The sequence below is a fragment of the Wyeomyia smithii genome, chromosome 2, assembly GCF_029784165.1.
Source record: "Wyeomyia smithii strain HCP4-BCI-WySm-NY-G18 chromosome 2, ASM2978416v1, whole genome shotgun sequence".
Classification (NCBI taxonomy): domain Eukaryota; kingdom Metazoa; phylum Arthropoda; class Insecta; order Diptera; family Culicidae; genus Wyeomyia; species Wyeomyia smithii.
Genome location: NC_073695.1, coordinates 74,601,315 through 74,623,031, shown reverse-complemented (window position 1 = coordinate 74,623,031; position 21,717 = coordinate 74,601,315). Strand labels below are relative to the sequence as shown.

The following is a 21,717-nucleotide window of genomic DNA, read 5'->3' as shown; positions in this document are numbered from 1 at the left end:
ATAATACGACATTTGGCATGATAACACTCAGGACTCAAATTAACGCAGACTATCTTTCTAGGATTAACACTCCGCATTTGACGAATCGAACGTTGAAATGGTTGAAATTCATTCATAAATTCCATGTTGCACATTATAAAACATATATTTACTAGATAATATAACACCGTAGCATTGAATTGCATTTTCGTCTCCGGTGTCGAAAGCATCATGTATCAGCGACATGATTCGAGCAACGCGTCTCCCACAGTTACTCAAAGATTTGTGTCTTCGATACAGTATGAGCCCTCAGACCCTTCTGGAGGTGCATTAGTTGGAAAATTTCATAAAACAATGTTACTAAGATTATTACAAAAGTTCACATCGTTGCACAAGGTAATATTCCCCTAACAGCAAAAAAAGATCAGATTACTATAAATACGAGTATATATAGTCGCACTAGAGTTAATGTGGCTTCAGAATCATATATCTGATTTGCAATATCTATACCTTATTTTAAAATTCTATCCAACACCTTTACCCCCAACATATATTGAAAAATATGAAATTGATTATATTGGTTTAGTGGTTCTGTTATTTTTAACTCCCGAAAGGCTTGTATTCGAATTAAAAATCACATCTCATCTTATAAGTACAAAACTGAATATGATTTTCTTTGGAATGGTTTCTATTATATAATAGTCAATGACATCTTAAACGACGACAGAAACTCACAGCATTTCCACGTTAACCAACATAACACTCTGCATCTAATATATTTGTTTCAGTTAAAAATACCATGCATTTTTATACCGTTCGCAAAGAAAATAATAATATATAAATATGGTAACAAAACGTTCTTCATTATTGTTAACAAAAATCGGATTAATCAACATATGAATTGATAAACAAATGAATTAGTTTACACACCATTCATTATTCAAACGGTGCTCTGACGCAAGCTCCTGTAACACCGTAAATAATAAATCACATAAAATCTCCTGCCTTCATCCCTCTGGGCAAAATCAATTTCTTCCTTGCGCCATCAGCGTAAAGCAATATGTGAAACTAGCTCGCGAGACGAGCTCACGAGAATTTGCGCGCAAGCTGTCTCGTGTGCGCAACGCCCATGCACCGCGCTCGTTACGTTGAGAGACGAGATATCTTCGTGTACGTCGCAAAAGAAATCCCATGCGACGAGATATGGCTCGTACGTATTGCAAGTTCTCTCGCTCGCATGTGGCGCACAGCACAAAACGACTGAATGAGAAACGAGACTTGTAGCGCAAAGCGCATTGTCTCTTTTTTGTACGAGCGAGATTTCAGGAAGTCTGGTTACGTCGCAGAAAACAGCGAAAGGTTTTGTATGTAAAACAAACGTTTTCGTGAAATAAACTATTATATATTTTTAGTGTACTGGTGTAGAAACATTACCAACATGGATAAAAGTCATTGTTATCCTCAGTTGCTACGATAAGCGCACTTTATAGTAAATACGTTAGAAATTAAATTAGTTGTGAGATTCCTTCTTCTTGACAGCTAAGTTTAAATCCCTACGAATCATGATAAGCGTTAATTGCGAAAAAAAAGGGTAACAAATTGTATTACTCATGTTACAATCAAAACCCAACTTTAATATGAAAAGTAAACCCTTTCAGCTTCTTTTAAAAAGTATAGTGTATGTTAATATTATCCCTTTTAACCTTGACAATATGTTTTGTATACACGTTCTTTGTGGCTAAAATAAGCTTCACCTGAAGCAATACTACGCCTCACGAAAAAAAAATTTAATTATACTATTCTTTCAATAGTATACGTTGTGTATCAATCATATATCCGGGGGAGGAGCAGAATAATTCGTATACCTGGATAAAAAAAAACCATACCTGTTCCCTTCCACGTTGACTAAAATGAGTTTTAAACTGTACATTCTATGTTGATTTGTTTACAAACAACTGGAACAGTCAAGCGTCAACTTTGCCGGCGTCAATAGTGCGGTTCCAAATGTCTCACGAAGGTCAGTTACGTTATGTTTCTAGTTTCCGCTTCTGAAGCTATTTGAACTATTTATACTTGAGAATCCAAGTAACGACCGCGATCGGTGCTGACCTATTTCAGCCTCTCATTCATATTCACCGATTCGGTCTGTTTCCAACTAATTCTTCCTACTGTGGTTTGTGCGACTTCAGTTCGCCTCAAGCATTTTCGAATTGTGCATTTAGCTGTTATTTACACAGAATTAAGTTAGAGTATCTCTAAGAGAGACCTTTCCTCAGTTCTACCCAAAACAATTTTTAATGGAACGTGGGCTTAAGAGCTCACGTTTTTTTGTCAACTAGGGTGGCATTTTCACGATTCTCAACAATGTTACAGTTTGTTATTTTTGACCGCTAGGTCGATTGATGACCTTTACTGTCCCAACGCAACTATTTGTATCTTCTACTGCATGTCCATGCAAAGCAGGGTATTGTTGAATGTGGTCATGCTTTCAGTAGTCACAGCATCAATTAACACCTATCGTCGCCTGGTCATAAAATAAAACCCTTTGGCCAAAGCGTTTGGGTAATTTCACTGCAACAATGTCACAACCTGCGTTTAGTGCAACTGCTAGAACCACAAATATACTTTTGTTTGATGTGGCTGTGCATAATATAAACCAAAACATCAATCAAACAGATGCGGATTTATATTCTCTCAGGCTGTCGAAACCCGCCCTGTACCGACAGTAAAACTAAAACGACCACCGGTGAGTGGTGAATGCACATCGAACGATTGATATTTGGTGGTCAGAATCGATTAGTTTTGTTTCAAATTGATTGTATTCCTTCTTAGTTATTCTTATTCGTAACATCTGAAATTAAATTCAAACCAACTGACGTACTGATCCCAAAACATCAAATATCTCCCGAATTATAATAGTAATTGGGTGGTTTGGTAATTGATCGATAATTTAATAATTTGTTATGTTACTTAAGTTTTGTATCACTGTGAGACTAAGTCCGACTCGTATGAAGCAAGCACGTGTCTAGTACTCTCTAAGGCGCAGATCGCGACAGAGTGCTTACCTTCTCCTTATTCTATCAACCTGTTCACTGCTATATGTTGGCAAACAGTACGCAGGTACGCTGGTTAGAAAGAGCAGAAAAACTCTAAAAATTTGCAATCAATATTTTCCCTCCACCAAGCGTCACAGTCCGCAGACAAGAAAAAATCTGGCAAATCGCTCCGAGCTCAGTCTCACGCGGCACCTCAAGACGATCGGAAGCATCGAAGCGATCTGGACAAAGTCACAAAACTCTAAAGTCTGCTGCGGCAGAACTTAAACCGTGTGTGGAGATCCATCTGAAATTTTGCTTTTTGCGTTGGCACGTGCGTGGTCGATTTCAGCCAAACAAGTGAACAAGTTCAGTGAGTGAGTGCGCAAGTGTTCAAAGCGGTTATAAACCAGACGCACCAGAAAGCAATTTCTTCGCGGGTTTGTTTTGCTACCGACGGACAGGTCAGCAATAGTGATTCATTCGCCTGAAATTTGCTTTCCACCTACAACTTCGTGTTTGTTTCGGCAACGCTTGAAACCTGGTACGTATTTACAGCGATTATTACGGAATTGTCTTTGTCAGTGATTCGATTAACTTGCGAGCGATCAACCGCTCGACGGTGGTCTCAAAATAAGTCGGCTAAGTTGGCTGGCCACCTTCTGAAGTGCAATATAATTGCCGAGCCTGAGTTAGATAACAACAGTGCAAGTAAGACATATGGTTTCACTTTTGCTGTCGCCTGTAGTTACCAGTCGGCGGGGTTGCTAATCGATTCTATACGAAGGTTCACTGTCCCTGGTGATGGCGGAGAAAAAACAGTGTCAAATTGAGAAACTTCAATCTAGATCATGATTAGTTCAACCTCAGCTAGATGTTAATACCGGTAGCGAGGGGTAACTTCGAACCTAATTAATCAATCTGTTCGTATAATGCCCCGTACTTGAGCTGTGCCAACTTATGTCAAGCGAGTGGAATTGAAAAAAAATGAAGCGATATTATGTTTCGTAGATTTAATTTTACCAGCTCAAACGGAATGAAGCAGAAAATTTCGATGTTCTGATTTTCCAATGTTGTTTCCACCGGAACCAATTTCACTCTCGGTGCCGGTTCCTAATCTGAAATACAACTGGTTACTATTGGCCATCATAAATAGTCGAACCTACTCAGTCATGCGTGGTGTTCGGTTAGGAAGAAATCAGCAATATGTAATCCCACTAGCTGTTGGTCTAGCCGCCACAGCATTAAGATGCCGGCAAACTGCACTCAAAATAGCTATATGTATATATGAGCATGTATTTATGTATGTAAGCGTATATCTTGAAACATAGAAAAAAAAGTTTATCGGTGAGTGTATCTAAGCTTGCATAGGCACATACGAAAAAGAAACAGCCGTGCGTCTAAACCCACTACCAGCTGCGCGACCTATGCGGTCACACACAATCTCATGTTTGCAAACAAATTGCATAATGTCGTCATTAAAGCGCTGGCGATTGTGCAGCCTTCGGTTCTGAAGAAACGAAAGCCTGCTGGTGCCAATAACGAGAAGAAGAAGAAAACCGCACACACAGAGCCTGGTTCCTTGCCGAAGACTAGAGGAAACAGAGTGCAGAAAGGTCAGCTAATAGCTGCTGACCGAATGTTGTCTTACGATCTTGAGTGGTCGGATGGTAAATCGCCTTTAAAATGGTGCCGAAAATGTCACATTTGAGCGCGTTTTTGTGTGCATCCATTCGACGAAGGTCTACGGCAGTTGTGGGGAACGCGAAGAGAGAATTCCTCAACCTGAGCAAAAGTGATCGTGGCAATTAGTATTGCGATGTCAAAAATATAACGGTGTCAATCAAATAAAACTTTTAACTCAGCAGGCATTTAGTGCACGACTAAAAGAATTCAGTTTATGTGGACAAAACATTGAACAGAGAATTATTTATTTATTAGTCACAAAAAACTTTTCAATTAATTATTAATAAATAATGATACGAAAACAAATTTATGCCGAGAGACGGTTGTATGCATAATCAACAAAAAAAAAAAAAACAAATCGAGGGCACCATACAATAGTAGAGGGAAAACAGTGTCCCCCAAACTTTATTGTTTATTTCGTCAACACAAATTTGTAGTCAAATATACCCCTATCTTTGCATTACCCTGTCAAGAAATACTGTAGAGCATTTTCACAATAAATTAATGTTGTCAATCGTTACTCATGCGAATGAAGCTTTTTTTTTTACTTAAATTACATGTAACTGTGAGTTACTGTTTTCGTTTTATTTTCAATCAAATAATACCAAACGTAATTTTTATGTTTTATTTGTATTCATAAACATCTTTCCAGGTGCACCCATTTTAAAGATACTATTAAAGGACCAGAGCAAATGCATTTAATAATTGTGAAGAATTAGGTATTCAAGTTTCTGAATACCGCACAATGTACAAAGTTGTTGTCAAATGATGCTCATTATTTTGCATTGATTTACTGAATTTACTCGCAATAACGTAAGAAATATGATGATAATAATCAAATAATCTGGAAACTGTTCAATAAAGCGAAACTAACAGGTAATTGGGAACTGTATAGAACATCACTAACAAAATACAACAAAGAAATAAGAAAATCTAAAAGAAACAGTTGGAAATTAATGTGTGAACGTATAGAAAACACATCCACTGCTGCCTGGTTGCAAAAAGCTTTGTCTAGAAAACATTCCAACGGTTTAGGTAGACTGAGGAAAACTGACGGTACTTACACCACAGATTCTCAGGAAACACTGGAAATTATGATGGAAAATCATTTCCCAGGTTCATATACGGATACTGATAAAGTGCAGGATCAAACTGGAGAGCAGCTAAGCTCACATGCGACTTGGACTGAATCCCAGGAACTTGCCTGTTCTATATTCAGTAAATCGAATGTTGAATGGGCAATAGACTCTTTCCAACCATACAAGTCTCCGGGAATGGATGGAATACAGCCAGTTATGCTCCAAAAAAGCAAGCAACTGTTTATTCCAATTATAACGGAGTTGTGTAAGGTGAGCCTAATACTAAATTACATTCCAAGTCGTGAAATAACGGCTAAACTCGAAGGCACGTCCCTAACAAGAAAAACTACAAAAGGATGCCCACAAGGAGGGATATTATCTCCCCTGCTATGGTCATCAATCGTAGGCGATCTTCTTCGGAGCCTATCAGAAAACGACTTCGAAGTGATAGGTTTTGCAGACGACGTAGTGATTTTAGTTAGAAGGAAACACGACTGCGTTATTTCTAAAAGAATGCAAACTTCACTTAATCTCACAGCTCAATGGTGTAGGCGAGAGGGGTTGAGTGTAAATCCATCCAAAACAACTATTGTTCCTTTCACTAGAAAAGGGAAATACATTATTCCTCAATTGCGATTGGAAGGCATCGATATAAAGCTGGGGTCTCAAACCCAGAATGATACATTGGATATATAAAACAATAATAATATCCAGAATAACCTACGCATCGTTAGTTTGGTGGCCTTAAACCACTGAAACATCCACTCAAGCAAAGCTAGGTAATATCCAAAGATTGGCCTGTACATCGATTTGTGGAGCTATGTGAAGCACTCCATCAAAAGCCCTAGATGCAAATACTTCACCTTCTTCCACTTCATCAGGTGGTTCAACTAGAAGTGGAAAAAAATGCTCTAAGGCTAAACCAACAGTGCAACCTAAAAGAAGGAGATCTAACAGGACACCTGAGAATGCTGAAAGATTTCCAAATAAATAATTTAATAAAAAGTAAGGATGATTGGCTGGAGAGGAAACCAAATTTCGAAATTCCTTACAGAATATTAGAGATAGAACGAGAAAGTTGGCAACAAGGTGGACCCAACATTCGGGACGGTTCACTTTGCTTCTACACAGACGGTTCTAAAATGAATGGTTCCGCGGGTGTGGGATTCAGAGGATCAGAAATTAATATTTTTTTTCCCATGGGACACTAGCCAACAGTATTCCAGGCGGAAATATACGCGATAATAGAATGCACGAATACGTGTCTGAAAAGAAATTATCGACACGCAAATATTTGCATTTTCTGTGATAGGCAGCACTTAAAACCCTGAATTCTCCTTTCTGCCGCTTTGAACTAGTGTGGGAATGCATCCTATCGCTCCAAAAGTTAGCTATGAAAAACCAGGTTAACTTATACTGGGTTCCTGGTCATTGTGGAATCGAAGGAAACGAGAAGGCCGACTTACTAGCCAGACAAGGGTCATCTACTAACTTTGTTGGCCCAGAACCTTTCTGTGGAGTCTCCCCGAGCGTTCTGAAGCTGAACTCGGTAATTGGGAGGAAGCGACCATCAAAGCAAACCTCGTGCTGCTCAGGTCAAATAAGAAAGACTTAAGGACGTCCACAGCTCTTATTACAGGGCACTGTCCGAGTAAGTATAATCTCAAGAAGATAGGCAAACTTGATGATGATAAATGTCGCCTGTGTGGCATCGAAAGCGAAACTTCAGAACATCTACTCTGCGAATGCCGAGTATTAATACAACGCAGATTGCGTATCTTCGATAAAAGACACATAGAACCTACCGAAATTTGAAGGGAAAGTCCGGGTGAGGTAATAAACTTCATACGAAGTGCGTTGCCCAACTGGGATATATGTGCAATGTAGCAAGGACATCAACTCGCCAAATAGTGATGTACCTGCTCGTACGCACTTAGAGTAAGGTGAAGCATACCACAATAAATCAAACAATGGTCGCAATGGTTCAGTCTTCTACAAGGAAAAAACAAAACAAATAATCTGACAATCGAATGTAACGCACTTTTCTCAAATTCTTAGATATCCAAAATTCAAACTAAACATAGTAAACCAGCAAGAAGGATTCTAGAAAACAATTTTATGGCATTAATTATTAAAATTTTTAGAAAAAATAAATTGCTCGAATCCCCTGCTGAGTTTATTCAAACTTAATTACTTCAGCAGCTTAAAGCCGTGGTGGCTCGAGCCGTATCAAGAATTTTTCTCCGCTCTCCTCGATACTGGCCTCGATGCTGGGCTCTCCTCGATACTGGGACGTCTCAATACTCGCAGACCCACTTCAACCTGGTCAAGCAACCTAGCACGTTGAGCTGTTTCTGATGGGGTTTCGATTTTACCACCCTGTCGTCCGGTATCCTCGCTACATGTCCGGCTCATCGCAGCCTCCCGACCTTCGCAAGGACACAGGTGCACAATGAGAATCTCACCAGGTAGTGCCTGCAGCTCGCGATTCATACGCCTGCACCACTCTCCACCTTCGGTTTGCACTCGGCGTTTCTCAGAGTTCCCAAGAATAAGAGCTCATATACCTACCACTTCGAGTTCATCGCCGTCCGTAAAAACCGTAGTCGTGCATTCAATATTTGCCATAGCTGGTCTCAATCGACTGTATCATACGCTGCCCCAAAGTCCACGAAAACGTGGTGTGTAGGCACGCTCTACTCCCGGCATTTCTGATGGATCTGCCGGATAGTGAAGATTTAACCCGTAGCAGTGCGTGCTTGTGTAAAGGTCGCTTGGTACTGCCCTACAAGTCTTTTTGCTAGAGAAAAAAGACGACTGAGCAGAATTCTGGAGAGAACTTTGTAAGCGGCTTTGAACACGGTAGTTGCTGCTTTGTAGCCAATCGCCCTTTTTAAAGATAGGTTTCTCTTTCTTCCAAATTTTGGAACCTCGCACTCGTTTGTTTTCCTCCTCATCCCTACACATATCAGGACTCGGTGTGTAGCTCTTACGGGATTGGTTTACCTTCCCGTAAAACTTGCGTGTGTCATTAGCCCAAAACAGTTGCTCCATCTATACGCGATCTCTTTCCTCCTGCTGGCGTTTGCTTCGCCTCAGAATCGTGGTTAACTTATTTCGAGCTCGTCGATATTTGGCCGCGTTCTCTCTTGTAGCGAGTTTATTCAAGCCCAGGTCTAATAAGCTAAGGCTGGCTGAGATATTGTCATTTTTATATGTGATGGAAAACTAAGACAAATATGTCAAATAACTTTTTTATTTTGGGAGATAAAAAATAACAATGTTCAGAAAACAAATGCATTTTTAGATGGCTGATAACATAGTAAAAGGTTTGAAAATTCAGAAAAAAAAAGTTAGAACGAATACTGTGATTTTTAGTGGCTTCACATAGAAAACTTTATTTCGCTCGTAATGTTTAAGAGAAAGAAACATGATGTCTTCAGCAAAGTTTCTTGGTTTGAGATAACCTAATATTATGTCTAAGATACCTTGCATCTATCTTTATCTGATTGAAAAATAATTTTTTTATCTCACTCATTGGTGGATTGATCACCCATCATTCTACATTAAAATTTTTAAATATCCTGAAACTTCTCCGAACTTACGTTATGGCTGTAATCAACATTTGAATCAGTATTTAATTAATCGCACAAACGACAGAGCTTTAGTGACATTTTTGAACAAATGTTATATTTTATCACATGTAAAAAGGTCAATATGTCAGCCCCTCGATAAGACATCAAGGGTCTTTTTTAATGTTAATTTTCGTCATGAATCACGCTTTCCAGTAAAAATTGCAGTTCCTAACTGATTTTTTTTGTGTATGTGTTTTAAAGGGTTTTATCTAAAAATTAGGGGGAAATTACCTTAATGGGCTCTGTGAGTCAAATAACTGAATACCGTGCTGAACCAAACCATTTAAAATATTCAAAATTAATCTTACAGAAAAAATATATCGAAAAATAGTAATAGAACAGAACTGCAAAAAGTGCAAAAGAATGGTTTTGTAGCTTATGAAAGTCATTTCTTCATAAATCACGTTTGGCAACCTGAAATTGCGTAGAAAATCGAAATGTTCTACAAAATTACTATGAATATCATTTTCTTTCAATTTAAGGTTGAGCACCTTGACTTTTGCAGCATCGGTTTTGTTTTTAGTGACAGCCTAGTCTCCGTAAAAGTGCGGAATCAAAGCTTAATAATTATTTCACGAAATGTACTTTGTAAAACCAACTCCAAAATTTTATGTTTTTTCATACGGCCTTTTTTGTAGTATTATTTTGATTTACTGTCGCTAGTAAAATAGTAAAGTAAAGTAAAATATTATATATTTCTCATACATATACTTTTTAGAGAAAAAATTTAAATACAGTCAGGTTTTCTACGCGTTTTTTCCGCGTTTTTTACGCGGTTCTTACAAGGCTTTCCGTCATCCCGAACTTTTCACCAACAGTTTTGGAATAGGGTCAAGTTAAAACTTGAAACGAAAAATAACTTAAACTTCAAAGGAGAATTTAGGTTTTTTTTTGAAGCATATAAAATTTAGTGTTTTATTTGTAATTTTTATACTTAAATTCGGAATAACTTTGGACTCCGCATCAGCTATCGTAATAGAGAGTCGAGTTAGGGTTTTTTTTAAATGCTGCGTGCAACAACGTCTTGAAACACACATTTCACATTTACTCACATTTCAGCGAAATATTTCGAATGCTGGCACTGATCTGATTTAAAACATGTCTTTTTAATCAGATTAATTAACCATCAGTAAGTGGTGAGTGCACTGCTTTGATCAACACTGTGGGTGTGATAGAAGCCAAGACCTTCCATCATCGTCTGTGGTGCAATATGTTACAGACTTCGTCAAGGCAGTGTTCGCAATTGGGGATCACCTTGCAATCAAAAATTCGTAAATCGTTGAAGAAATCGCACGTTTAAAATGGTTGCGTTCGCTTGCTCCTAATCCATATTTTTTGCTAGGAGAAAATCACCGTGCCTACATTGTCATACGCCACTTTTGATCATCAGAGAAATAACAACGAAGTTATCTGATTTTTAATTTAGTGTTTAATGACATAGGTTGTACCAAAAATTATTACCATTAATCCATCTTCATGCAGTACTATTTATTTATACAATGTTAGCAAACAAAACATTTCAACTTATCCATTATAGCACAACACCAGCAATTAAACAATCCTTCATCCGCCTCTCAACAGAAGCGTTGACAATTCGTTTCACGTCGTTGCGCTCCTTTAATGCTCCCTCACTCGAACCATATAAATTATTTCATTATTCTCTGAAATGCATCACTGTCGACGCGGTCCAAAATAGTAACACTTCGACGAATAGTTACAACCAAATCCGTTGAAATCAATCAGCATGTTGCCGTAGCAGACATCAACGATGACGTGACAAGCGACATGTTGTCGATCACGAGGAAGATTCGTCGAATTAATCTACGTATTATAGAACGTGCCGAGTAGCAACAAATTGGCGTGCTCCAATACGCTATGGCTATCGTACTGGATAAATAAATAAATTATATTCGAATGGCACCAATCGCCCAGATGACCGTACTATATAGCTTCGTCGGCACTGCGGATGAAAGATGTTCGATTCATAGGGTTATAAATAAAAGCATGTTTACGACTCTAGAAGGATGGTTTTTCGAATTTTTCGGATACACCCACTCCGATGGCAACTGTCTGTGAACAATTTCTTCACTCGAGTAACTCCGGTGCGTTGGAAATTGAAAAGAAATCAACATCGTAAATTGCAGAAAGTACTCGAGAATGGGTAGTCTGCTAATAGTTGTGAAATGTGAGCAGTGTAATGTGGTACAAATATTCTGATTCATTGCTTGAGACGTGATTTGTTGTTAATTATCATTATCACGTAGATGCTAACCAGAAGGACCGTTCGTACTGGTGGATCTATTATTAAATATTTTACATAAATTATTAGACGCTCTGGAATTAGCTACGAATCTACAAATAGTATTGCCAAACCAATATATTATTCCACCTAGTATGAGTTGAATATACTCATAGTCCCACCTGACCATCTGCGCAAAATTATACTAAAAATATAATTTGAAAATAATTTCAGAATTTGAGCACATCCTAGAACCATTTTTGTGTTACAGGAATCATGTTGTATAAACAAATTCAAATACAATTTTATGCATTTTGAATGTGCAAGTAGTGAAATAGACTGAAATAAATCTAGAAATATTCCTTTTTTTTCTTTTTTTCACTAACTCGGTAAGGTGAATTTCAAAAATGTGAATACAACATTCAATTATCATAATAAACGTTAGATGTGAAAACGTCACTGGTAAGCACGGTCCTGCTAATTTGCTAAACATAGATTCAGCAGGCTAAATATGAATATTTAACACTTTTTTTTCACAAAAAATGACGTTCGACCGACTTGCCGCTGATTCCAATCTAGTACAAAAGCGTCTTGGGTTCTTGAGTTCATGACATGCATGCAGAATTCGACAGTTTAGATTCAATGACCTATCATATCTAGACTTGGGCTCCGATCATATAAGCATTTTTTGCATTCTTCATGTCACTGATTTACAATTCAATGAAATTCGTTTTTGCGGTCGTTTAATCCTTGCTGTCCACTATAGGATTTCAAAAGTGACTGTCGCTGATCTATTTCTCTATATTTTTTATAAAAAGTAAAAACTTCAACTAAGAAAGGTTCGAATTTTCAGGACTGTAGCAGTTGCTATACCTGGGATATCGAGATATAAAGATGAAAAATGGTAGAAAAATTCAAAAGAGAACCAAAAAAAAAACATTGTTTTTCACAATAATAACAGAATAATTATTAGGTGTATTATATTTTTTTAATATTATTCATTGGGCTTTAAAAAAAAGTGTGTGTTATGGGTGGAATAAAAATTAAGCAAAGCAAAGCCTTGGTGTCACATTCCGATTCGGAACTTGACCTTTTGTTAACACAGACAGACTTCGCAGCCGACTGTTTAGTGTACAGGACAATTGCGGGGCTAGCGCTACGATGCTACTGACACTAACAATCTCTCCCGAGCCGAGACTCGAACCTACGCCGACAGGCTTGTTAGGCCAGCATCGTACCTCGAGATCATCTGGAAAGAGAGAAGATCAAGCATAACAAAAAGTTGAACAGGTTGTTTATAAGACACGACCGCAGAGTTCACGTAGAATACGATAGCCTGTCTTATGTCAATGTATTTCTTGGAATAGGTTTGGGAATACACTCAATTGGGGTAATTAATTTAATGGTCTCTCTGCTCCAGATGACGTTTACCTCTATGGCCGGCACCCATATCGACAATGAACAACAGCAGAAGTTATGTGCAGCTATGCGTTTTCACTTGCTGCCGTATTCAAAACAAGAATGAAATTGATTTTTTTTGGGGCTGTCTTTTGTTTCAAGTTGCACTAAGATATCTTAAGTTAGGCAGTGGCTACGAAGAGGTTATAGACGAGGGCAAATAGTGCATTCCCCATCTATAGTATAACAATTCAAATAATTTTCTGCATTTTACGATAGCGTAGATAATTTAACAACTGATTGCTGCAAATAGTAAGATTTAAGCGAAAAATTATGTGATTCAGGCTCACTAGCTCAAAAATTCTTCAGATAAGCATTGAGGCTTAGCTGAAGTCAAAAAAGGTTAATTGTGTTTATCAATGCCATTTATTGACAACTGAATTTTTTTTTCAACATGGCAAATTTTTTGTTTAGTTCTGAATGATTTACAGTGATGATTAAAGCACGCTAGCCACACACGCTATAAAGCAAGCCACACACGCCATACAGCAAGCCACGCTCGTTAGCCACACACGCTAGCCACGCTATATAGCAAACCACGCACGCTAACCACACGCTATGTAGCAAGCCACGCACGCTATCCACACACGCTATATAGCAAGCCACACACGCTATATAGCAAACCACACACGCTAACCACACGATATATAGCAAGCCACGCACGCTAGTTAGCCACACACGCTAGCCACTCGCTATATAGCAAGCCACACACGCTTTATAGCAAGCCAGGCACGCTAGCTACACACCTTATATAGCTAGCGACTCACGCTATAAATATTCAAACACGTTATGTGCACACACTTTATATATACATACGCGGGATGATGGTGGGCCCTCAATCCACCTGGCGGTGCGAGTCTCTTTTAGTTTCGGGTTGTATTCACCCAACGATATCTGGATTGGATTACCGCTGGTGGGGTCCAACTCAGATCGAAGGGAAGCCGAACTGAAAGAGGTAGGAACTGCAGCTAACCACTACCACCGCCGCTGTTGCCCGCTGCTCATCCACGCTGCCTTTGCCTACTGCCATCGGTGTTGATGTCCGCTGCTGCTGCCTGTTGCTAGTAAACTGATTTGCTTTAGGAGAAACAGTCTCTTATATTGCCCAAAGAGTGCATTCCCGGCTAACTAGGTACTACATTCTGTCGTCCTATTTAGGGAAAGGCAGCAAGCGATCAATCAACAGTCTACATTTGCGTTTCGACAATGTTCAACAATTTTCAATATTACAATAGTTTGAACAATCAGATTACTATTTTCTGCATTTGGACGGGTGCTTAAATGATTTTCCAATCGATTGCTGCAAAAATGACAGAAATCGAGTGAAAACTGACTGAGTTTTAAACGTGTGAAATTGGACAATTTTCGTGACGCTCTCGATGTTTTCGGCTTTGAAACTGGATCCCTGTATTAAAGTTGGGTCCCTGTATATGTTGGCGTAAAACGTATTCTATGTCAAAAAAATGAGAAAAAATCATAATTTTCAACTTTGTTGGTCAGTATCTTCGGGGTCGGATTTGGGGTTGTGAGCTCTCGGGCTAGGTCATTGTTTTTCCAAGTTTCAGGTGTCTATTAACAATTTCAAAATAGTTTAGCTGCGATTACCTGCGACCAAGCGTTTAAAATAGTTTTAAAAATTTTTGGTTTTCATAGGGAATATACCGTTTTGATTCAAACTTCGGAATAAAAATCACATATATAGCTAGAGCTAGAGTAATCAAAAGTATGAGTACTATATACCATTTTGTTCCTTGGAATGTCCTTTATCTAGTGATGTGTAGCTCTTTACTGTAGGACCACATCTAGGGAACCAGATTTTCATACAAAAAATACACGCTTCTATCAAAACTTGACCGTAATACAGCCACAAATTATGTTAAGTGACTTGTTTTGATCATAACAATTGGAAAAAAAATACCAAAAGTGTTGAAACAATAATGATAATATTTTTGTCCGCTTGCTTGTATAAAAATGTCCCATAGTGCTTTCCCTAGAACGGTCGACAGAATTATATACCCAATAAACCGGAAATGCACTTTTCTGGCTGTCTCTGCTCGAACCAATCATTTTACTGGTAGATAACGACTAGGATGATGCTAATCAATTTGCAGCAGTAGCGCTACCGGATAGCAGTGGCATTTAAAAAGCTTTCGTATTTTGACAACACACAAGCGTTTGGTGATACTGGCAATAAAAATCTGTATATTAAATTTAACAACGAATTGTCCTTTTGAGGACAAATAAAATAATATTAATATTTGCTCGTTCGTTCATTACACTTCATTAAAATTGTTGGAACGCCCTCAAAAGACGATTGTGAATTCGACTTCATCTTAATGTCTCAGCACAAACTGAATTTTCTTTTCCTTCAGTGATATGCAAGACTACCCAATAGCAGTGTAATAAAATGTTGCGTAACAGAGTGCGGCATTTTTTGTTATCTACTTCCAAACCACACTGAAATGCATTATCGTGCCTTAAAAATTGTCATGTCCCAATTATGCAAACACTGTACTATTGAAAATGGTCAAGCCTAGTTGAAACGCAGATTTCGATTGATCTGATTGGTCGTTTTATACTTGCTTTCCCTAACACGGTGAACAGAATATTATACATAATTTATCGGGAATGCACAATTTGGGCTATATAAGAGCCTGCTTCTGCCCAAACCGATCATTTCACTAGTGAATAGCCACAATGATGGTCCTGACGCAGTAACAGCGGGTAGCATGAATACCAACAGCGGTGGTGGTAGCAGCGTCAGTGGTAGATGCAGGGGCACTTCCTATAATAAAAGTTGCCTTTCTGCGGTAGAGGCAGCATCATCGGTACATGCATTGGCCATGCTATCAGCATCATATGCTTTTTAAATTGTACAACAAATTGCTATTTTCAGGACAACCAAACAAATGAATTGAAGATTTAATATTCTCGTATTGCGTTAGAGTTAAAAGTGAATTGTTCTTTTAACCTACACACACTCCGACTGTTGCAACTTGTTTGCTCCGCATTGTGTTTGTTCCATTCCTGCTCAGTGATGTCGTATCTATTATTAAAGTGGGACATCGTTATATGGGAAAAATAGAACTTGATAGTAGAAAGCCAGAACCAACTTTTTTTCGTCCTATTTAGGGCCATGAACAATCCTAAACTTGTCGAAAGTCATTCGGTTTTATCTCCGCTTGGCGCATTTAACTTCAAACTCGTATGAAAATTTGTATGGAAAAAAAACATATTTTTTTGCATTTTTCATTCTAGAGAGTTCAAAATGGCTCGATTACGTTGATTGGCAGAATAAATGATTTTCCGCATTTAATTTGACATACTTAAATTTGAACAACTATACTGCCGTAATATCGCAGACTGACGTAAGCGCCAAAGTGGCCGATTTGTGTTTTTTGCGATTAAACGATAGAATATACCAGGCCGGACCTATAGGCACCGAAATTTTATCAAAAGTGCCAACAATAGCGTCATTAATTCACGAAAACGCAATGACGTAACCGCCATTTCTACTCAACGTGACGTAAATCCAACCCAACTACGTTTGTGATGCTCTTATTGCATTCAACGACTCGCAAATAAACCAAATTTGGCATGTAGATGCTTTTGGAGCAGGAAATATTTCTATGGTGGTACGACACCTCTCTCATCTCTGCAAGAGAAGGGTTCCGTCGAAGTAAAACACACATTTGAAACAATATTTCCGGAAAATAGCTTAAAACGATCGAATGGTGCCCAGGAGCCAAGAATTGCCCCCATAAAATATTAAGAGAATTCTAAGATGGCAAATTCTGGTTTCTTTATAGCAGACCAAAATGGTCAAATACCACCCAATATGAGTATTTCCGGAATCAGAATGGTACCGAGGCCAGAAATTAAGCCTTTTTGAAATCCAACGACGACTTCTGCTCTCTGGAAAACATCCCAAAATTTTCGAATATCATTCAATATGGATATTTCCTTAAACAGAAGCCTACAATTGACCCCAGAGAAAACCGTGTTAATCTCCGACCACGGATTTAGCTTAGCGGGGATGAAATTGAGGTAGTTGGCAAGTGCGTGCACCTAGGCTAACTGGTGATTATCGAGAACGACATTAGCAGAGAAATTCGTCGAGGTCCTATGGCGGAAAAGCGTGCCTTTTTTGGACTCCGGAGGACGCACTGTTCGAATAAAATTCGTCGCGGAACGCAGTTGACTATCAACAAAACTTTGATCATACTGTAGCCCTCTAAATGGACAACTGAAGCGCACTTGATTTTTGTACGGAAGAAGTGCAGATGGAAAATGGCAGACGCCACGAATGCTATTATATTCTAAACCAAATTCTTTTCCGAAAAAGTATTCTCGAATCGCGACTATTTGCCTGATTGTGAATAAAATGTTGAGCGACTTGTCGCATACTACGATGGATGTACGTCAATCGGTTGTAGAAACAGTGAAATGAAAATCGCTGTTTCTACAACAAAATGACGTTGGTAACATAACTTCAGTCAATAAACCGTTCTCCACAAAACATATGTTCAGCAGTGTTTTGTGATTATATTAATGCATTATGTACAGATCAGATTGTTGAAATTCGTCCTAACACTCATTATACAAACGTTTTTGGAAAAAGCTTCGTACTGAAAATTTTACTCGCTGTCGCATATGTCAGTCTGCGAGATTACGGCAGTATAGCTTTTCTTAGGGACATCCTAGCTCTCCAGTGTCTTCTGCAAAGTTGTTAGCATTCTAAAGTACTATACTTTAACGTAATGTAGTGCATTAATAAAGCATTACCGGGAAATGCAAAAAAGTAGGTTTTCCCATACAAATTTCCATACAAATTTGAAATGCAATGCGCCAAGCAGGAACAAAACTAATCGACTCCCAGTAAGTTTAGGATTGTTTGGGGCCTCAAGAGGAAGCAACAAAAATTGGTTCTAGAAAATCGAACTCTTTTCCCCACCCTTATCTATATGTGTGTGGAAATTGAAAGTCGGTAGCACTTCTTCAACTCCTCTTTTGCACTAAATTTCAAAAATATTCAATACACGTAATGCCACAAACAACATTACGTAGTGCTAAGTCGACTTGCAGTCGTGGTTTCGCATACAACTCTTCTGTTATTTTAATATCTTAATAATCTATTAATTTTCTTAATAATGGAATTTGGCGAAAATAATTTATAACTATTTTTTTAATTCGATATAATCACTTCCGATGTTGTATTATTATCGTTCTTCTTTGGACATTTTTATCGGTCTTAAGGATTTTAAAGTCAATTTACCAAAAAGAAACGTAAGCAACGTTACCACTGTCAAAAAATTGAGGTTGAAAGGATTCGTAGCGATGGTCTATAATATAGGAAAATCACTGTCAGCACCCCAAAGTACACACACTTCACAGCCAACCCGAAAAACAGAGCATCTCATATATCCATTGTCCAAGCATATAAAGCTGATTGCCTCGTCGTCCTTCGCCGAAGATCAGCCTCAACACACCATCTAGGGGTTCGCGAAGGTTACCTCCGCTAAATTTGCGCTTCTGTCGCTCCAATTTACAGCACAAATAGCGACATTAAAGGTAATCAATCTGCATTACGTCAATGTTCGATTTCCATTTTTTTCACAACGTGTGTTGCGTTCTAAGCTTGTCTATTTTTATGTTTTCGGTAGCTACTGTATTTATTACCGCAAATGCGGATTACGTCAGTTGGTAATTGGAAAAATAATGATTGTTTGTTAGGAATTTAGGTGGTATTTTATTGTCAAAAAATTTCATTCGATTACGGTGTCTCTATGAGATGGAGGTTTCATTGCATAACTATAACAGATTTTTCCATAACTTACGAAACGAAGCCAATGGTGCCTTTATTTACCCAGATCAAATTTGGTCAAGTTAAACACTCATTAAAAGCAAGTCATAAATCGTTCCATTCTGTGCCGTTTAATTTTATCTCAACCATACTATTTACCCACCTGACGAAACTGTTTCTTTACTATTTCAGAACCTAACTTCGACCATGGACACTGTTGTCCACAGCAATTGCAAGAACCCGACCGTATATGAACCGTACCGATGGACACTGAGCGAGAAACTGCGCAAAATCGCCAAAGCCGAACTCCGCGAAACTGACTCCATCCGGGAGCAATCGTTGGCGCAGATGCGTGAATGGATCGCCAAAAACCCACACATCAAAAAGTGCCGCACGGATCCGGTCTTCCTGTTGCGTTTTCTTCGTACCAAGAAATTTTCCGTCGTTCAAGCGTGTGAAATGCTAGAAAAGTACCTCTCGATCCGGCAGACCTATCCGAAGTGGTTCCGAAACTGCGATATTGATAACGCGGAACTGGAGGCCGTCATAGACGGCGGATATATTCTGCCATTGCCGCAGAGAGACTCGAACGGACACCAGCTGGTACTCTCGGTGGCGGGAAATCTTGACCTTAATCGAGTTAATTCTACGGTGCTAGCCAAGGCACACTTTCTGGTCCAGGAAGTGCTAGCCGATGACGAAGAGGCTCAAATCTGCGGATACATCCAGTGTTTGGATGACCGTCAGCTCTCGATGAGATTGCTGAGTCTGTGGTCTCTAGTGGACATCAAGCGAGTAACGGAATGCATGCAGAACGGAATCCCAACCAGAATCAGATCGTTCAACTTCATCGGTTTACCGTCTTCGGCGATTACGATAATGGAGTTTTGTGTGTCTCTGCTGTCAGAAAAACTGAAGAAACGCGTCAATGTAAGTTTTACACTAACGCTGTTTTCGGATTTCTCATATATTTGATATATATTTCGATTTGATTTTTAGCTTTTCCGTTCAGTCAAAGATTTTGCTGCGAAGGTTGATAAGAGCATCCTGCCGGAAGAATACGGAGGAACCGCTGGACCAATAGCTGACATGATTGCACAATTCAAGGAGCGCTGCAGAGTGAAACGCGCCCAGCTGCTTGCGATGGATGATATGCAAATTGAAATCACGAAATCTTCCAGCTTCTACGCGGACACCTGTCGCAGGGACCTGGATGTTGGAATCATCGGAAGTTTCCGCAAGCTGGAGGTTGACTAAACGCAACAATGTTTTCTCTTTTTCCGCTGAACATATACCTTCTAAGCTTATCCAAATCCTCAAGTGATATTTCTTGTTACCACAAGACAGGAGAATTTATAACCTATTTCGTTATGATGAATCTATACTGTATATTTTTGTATACTATTGTGGAGTACGGTGAAGTTTATTTTTGTAGTATTAAGGTTATACAAAACGGAACAATAACACGGACATTGCTTTTCCTCTTCCATGGGCAGCATCGTAGAATGTTTATGTGAACAAGTGTTATATTAAAACATACTGTTTCTTGTTTCAAATCTATATTTGTTGGAAAATTAGGACAATACTATATAAAAGATTTTCTTTTGCCAGCAATAATAATTTGTGCAAATAAAGTAACAGGCCAATGCATTTTTAATTTGTTGTGAACAGTGGCTTCTCATATTCAACTTACGGTATAGTATCCAGTTAACTACTATCAGATATATCAAAAAATATAAATCAAGCTTTAGATGGCACGCGAACGTCCGCTTTGCGATTATCATTCCTAATTCTACCTGGTCTCGGCGCGAGTAGGCCCTAAATTGTTAATTAAAAGTGTGTACACAGAACGTTGTGAAAATTATGAATTACACGTTAAAATGTCTATGAATCATAGTATTTCGCAGTCCAACTTGATCGGAGGCAAATATAATCTGTGTAAGTTTCATGATCATTGCATAATTATTACAATTACGCGACAATTGCAGCACCTATGAAAGACACTCATAATTACACACCCTCGACATAACTCTCTTACATTCGTAGTTAATTCAGTTCGCACATCCGGCACGACATGCTAAGCTAAACTGGATTTAGTAATTTATGCACCGAAAGTTAATTGGTCGACCGAGATGGAAAAGTGATCAGACACCAAGTCGCGGGCAGAACGAGCCGTACTGACACGCATAGCATCATCATCATCATCACCACCACCACCAGGTCAAGTTGATGGAAATCTCAGAAAAGTTCTCCGAGGCCAACGGCACATTCACACTCCCATGTTTATCTTGACTGTCGGCATGCTACAAACATAACGATAGCATCAGCGAAATAGCCGTTGACCATGATCTCACATGGTAACATTCGGCACGGATTTGTTTTTTTTTTTTTTTTTTTTAATTGAACTTGAAACACTAACCACACCCGAAAAAAACCTATGATGAACTTTTAATCAATACCCTCATGAGTTAATGTTCATTCTCTGTGAACCCATTTCGAGAATCTTGTTGCTAGCCACTGCAGGTTAACCGAACGATTGCCCTACTTTACCCTGCCTGTATGTTTCGCAAAATCCGGTATGGAAAGCTGCTGTCAACTTTCAGAACTTAGTAACAGCGTTGAGCAAAACTGACCAAACTGGTTTCGTTAGTTAGTATTGCTGAAATTCTAGCGACCACCTGTGAATGGACATCAAACATATTGGGGACAAGATTACACGGAGGAGATTATCCTTCATTGGAGTCCACGCGGGTACCTTGATACAGAATGGTGATACACACTTTCGCTGCAGTTCAGCCACCTT

At 38.8% G+C, this 21,717-nt stretch overlaps 1 protein-coding gene across 1 annotated transcript; it reads left to right on the top strand.

Annotated features, from left to right (window-relative positions):
• The first annotated feature begins 3,202 nt into the window (after positions 1–3,202).
• LOC129722012 (clavesin-1-like) lies at positions 3,203–20,570 on the top strand. The gene is made up of 3 exons (XM_055675183.1): positions 3,203–3,558; positions 19,107–19,844; positions 19,914–20,570. The coding sequence occupies exons 2-3, from the start codon at positions 19,122–19,124 to the stop codon at positions 20,169–20,171; spliced, it is 981 nt and encodes a 326-aa protein (XP_055531158.1). The 5' UTR covers positions 3,203–3,558; positions 19,107–19,121; the 3' UTR covers positions 20,172–20,570.
• The last annotated feature ends 1,147 nt before the right edge of the window (positions 20,571–21,717 follow it).

Bases quoted from the DNA above. Each gene is read 5' to 3' on its own strand.
- LOC129722012 (XM_055675183.1), top strand. From the start codon at position 19,122: ATGGACACTGTTGTCCACAGCAATTGCAAGAACCCGACCGTATATGAA. The intron at 19,845-19,913 runs GTAAGTTTTACA...TTTGATTTTTAG, and splicing joins AACTGAAGAAACGCGTCAAT to CTTTTCCGTTCAGTCAAAGA.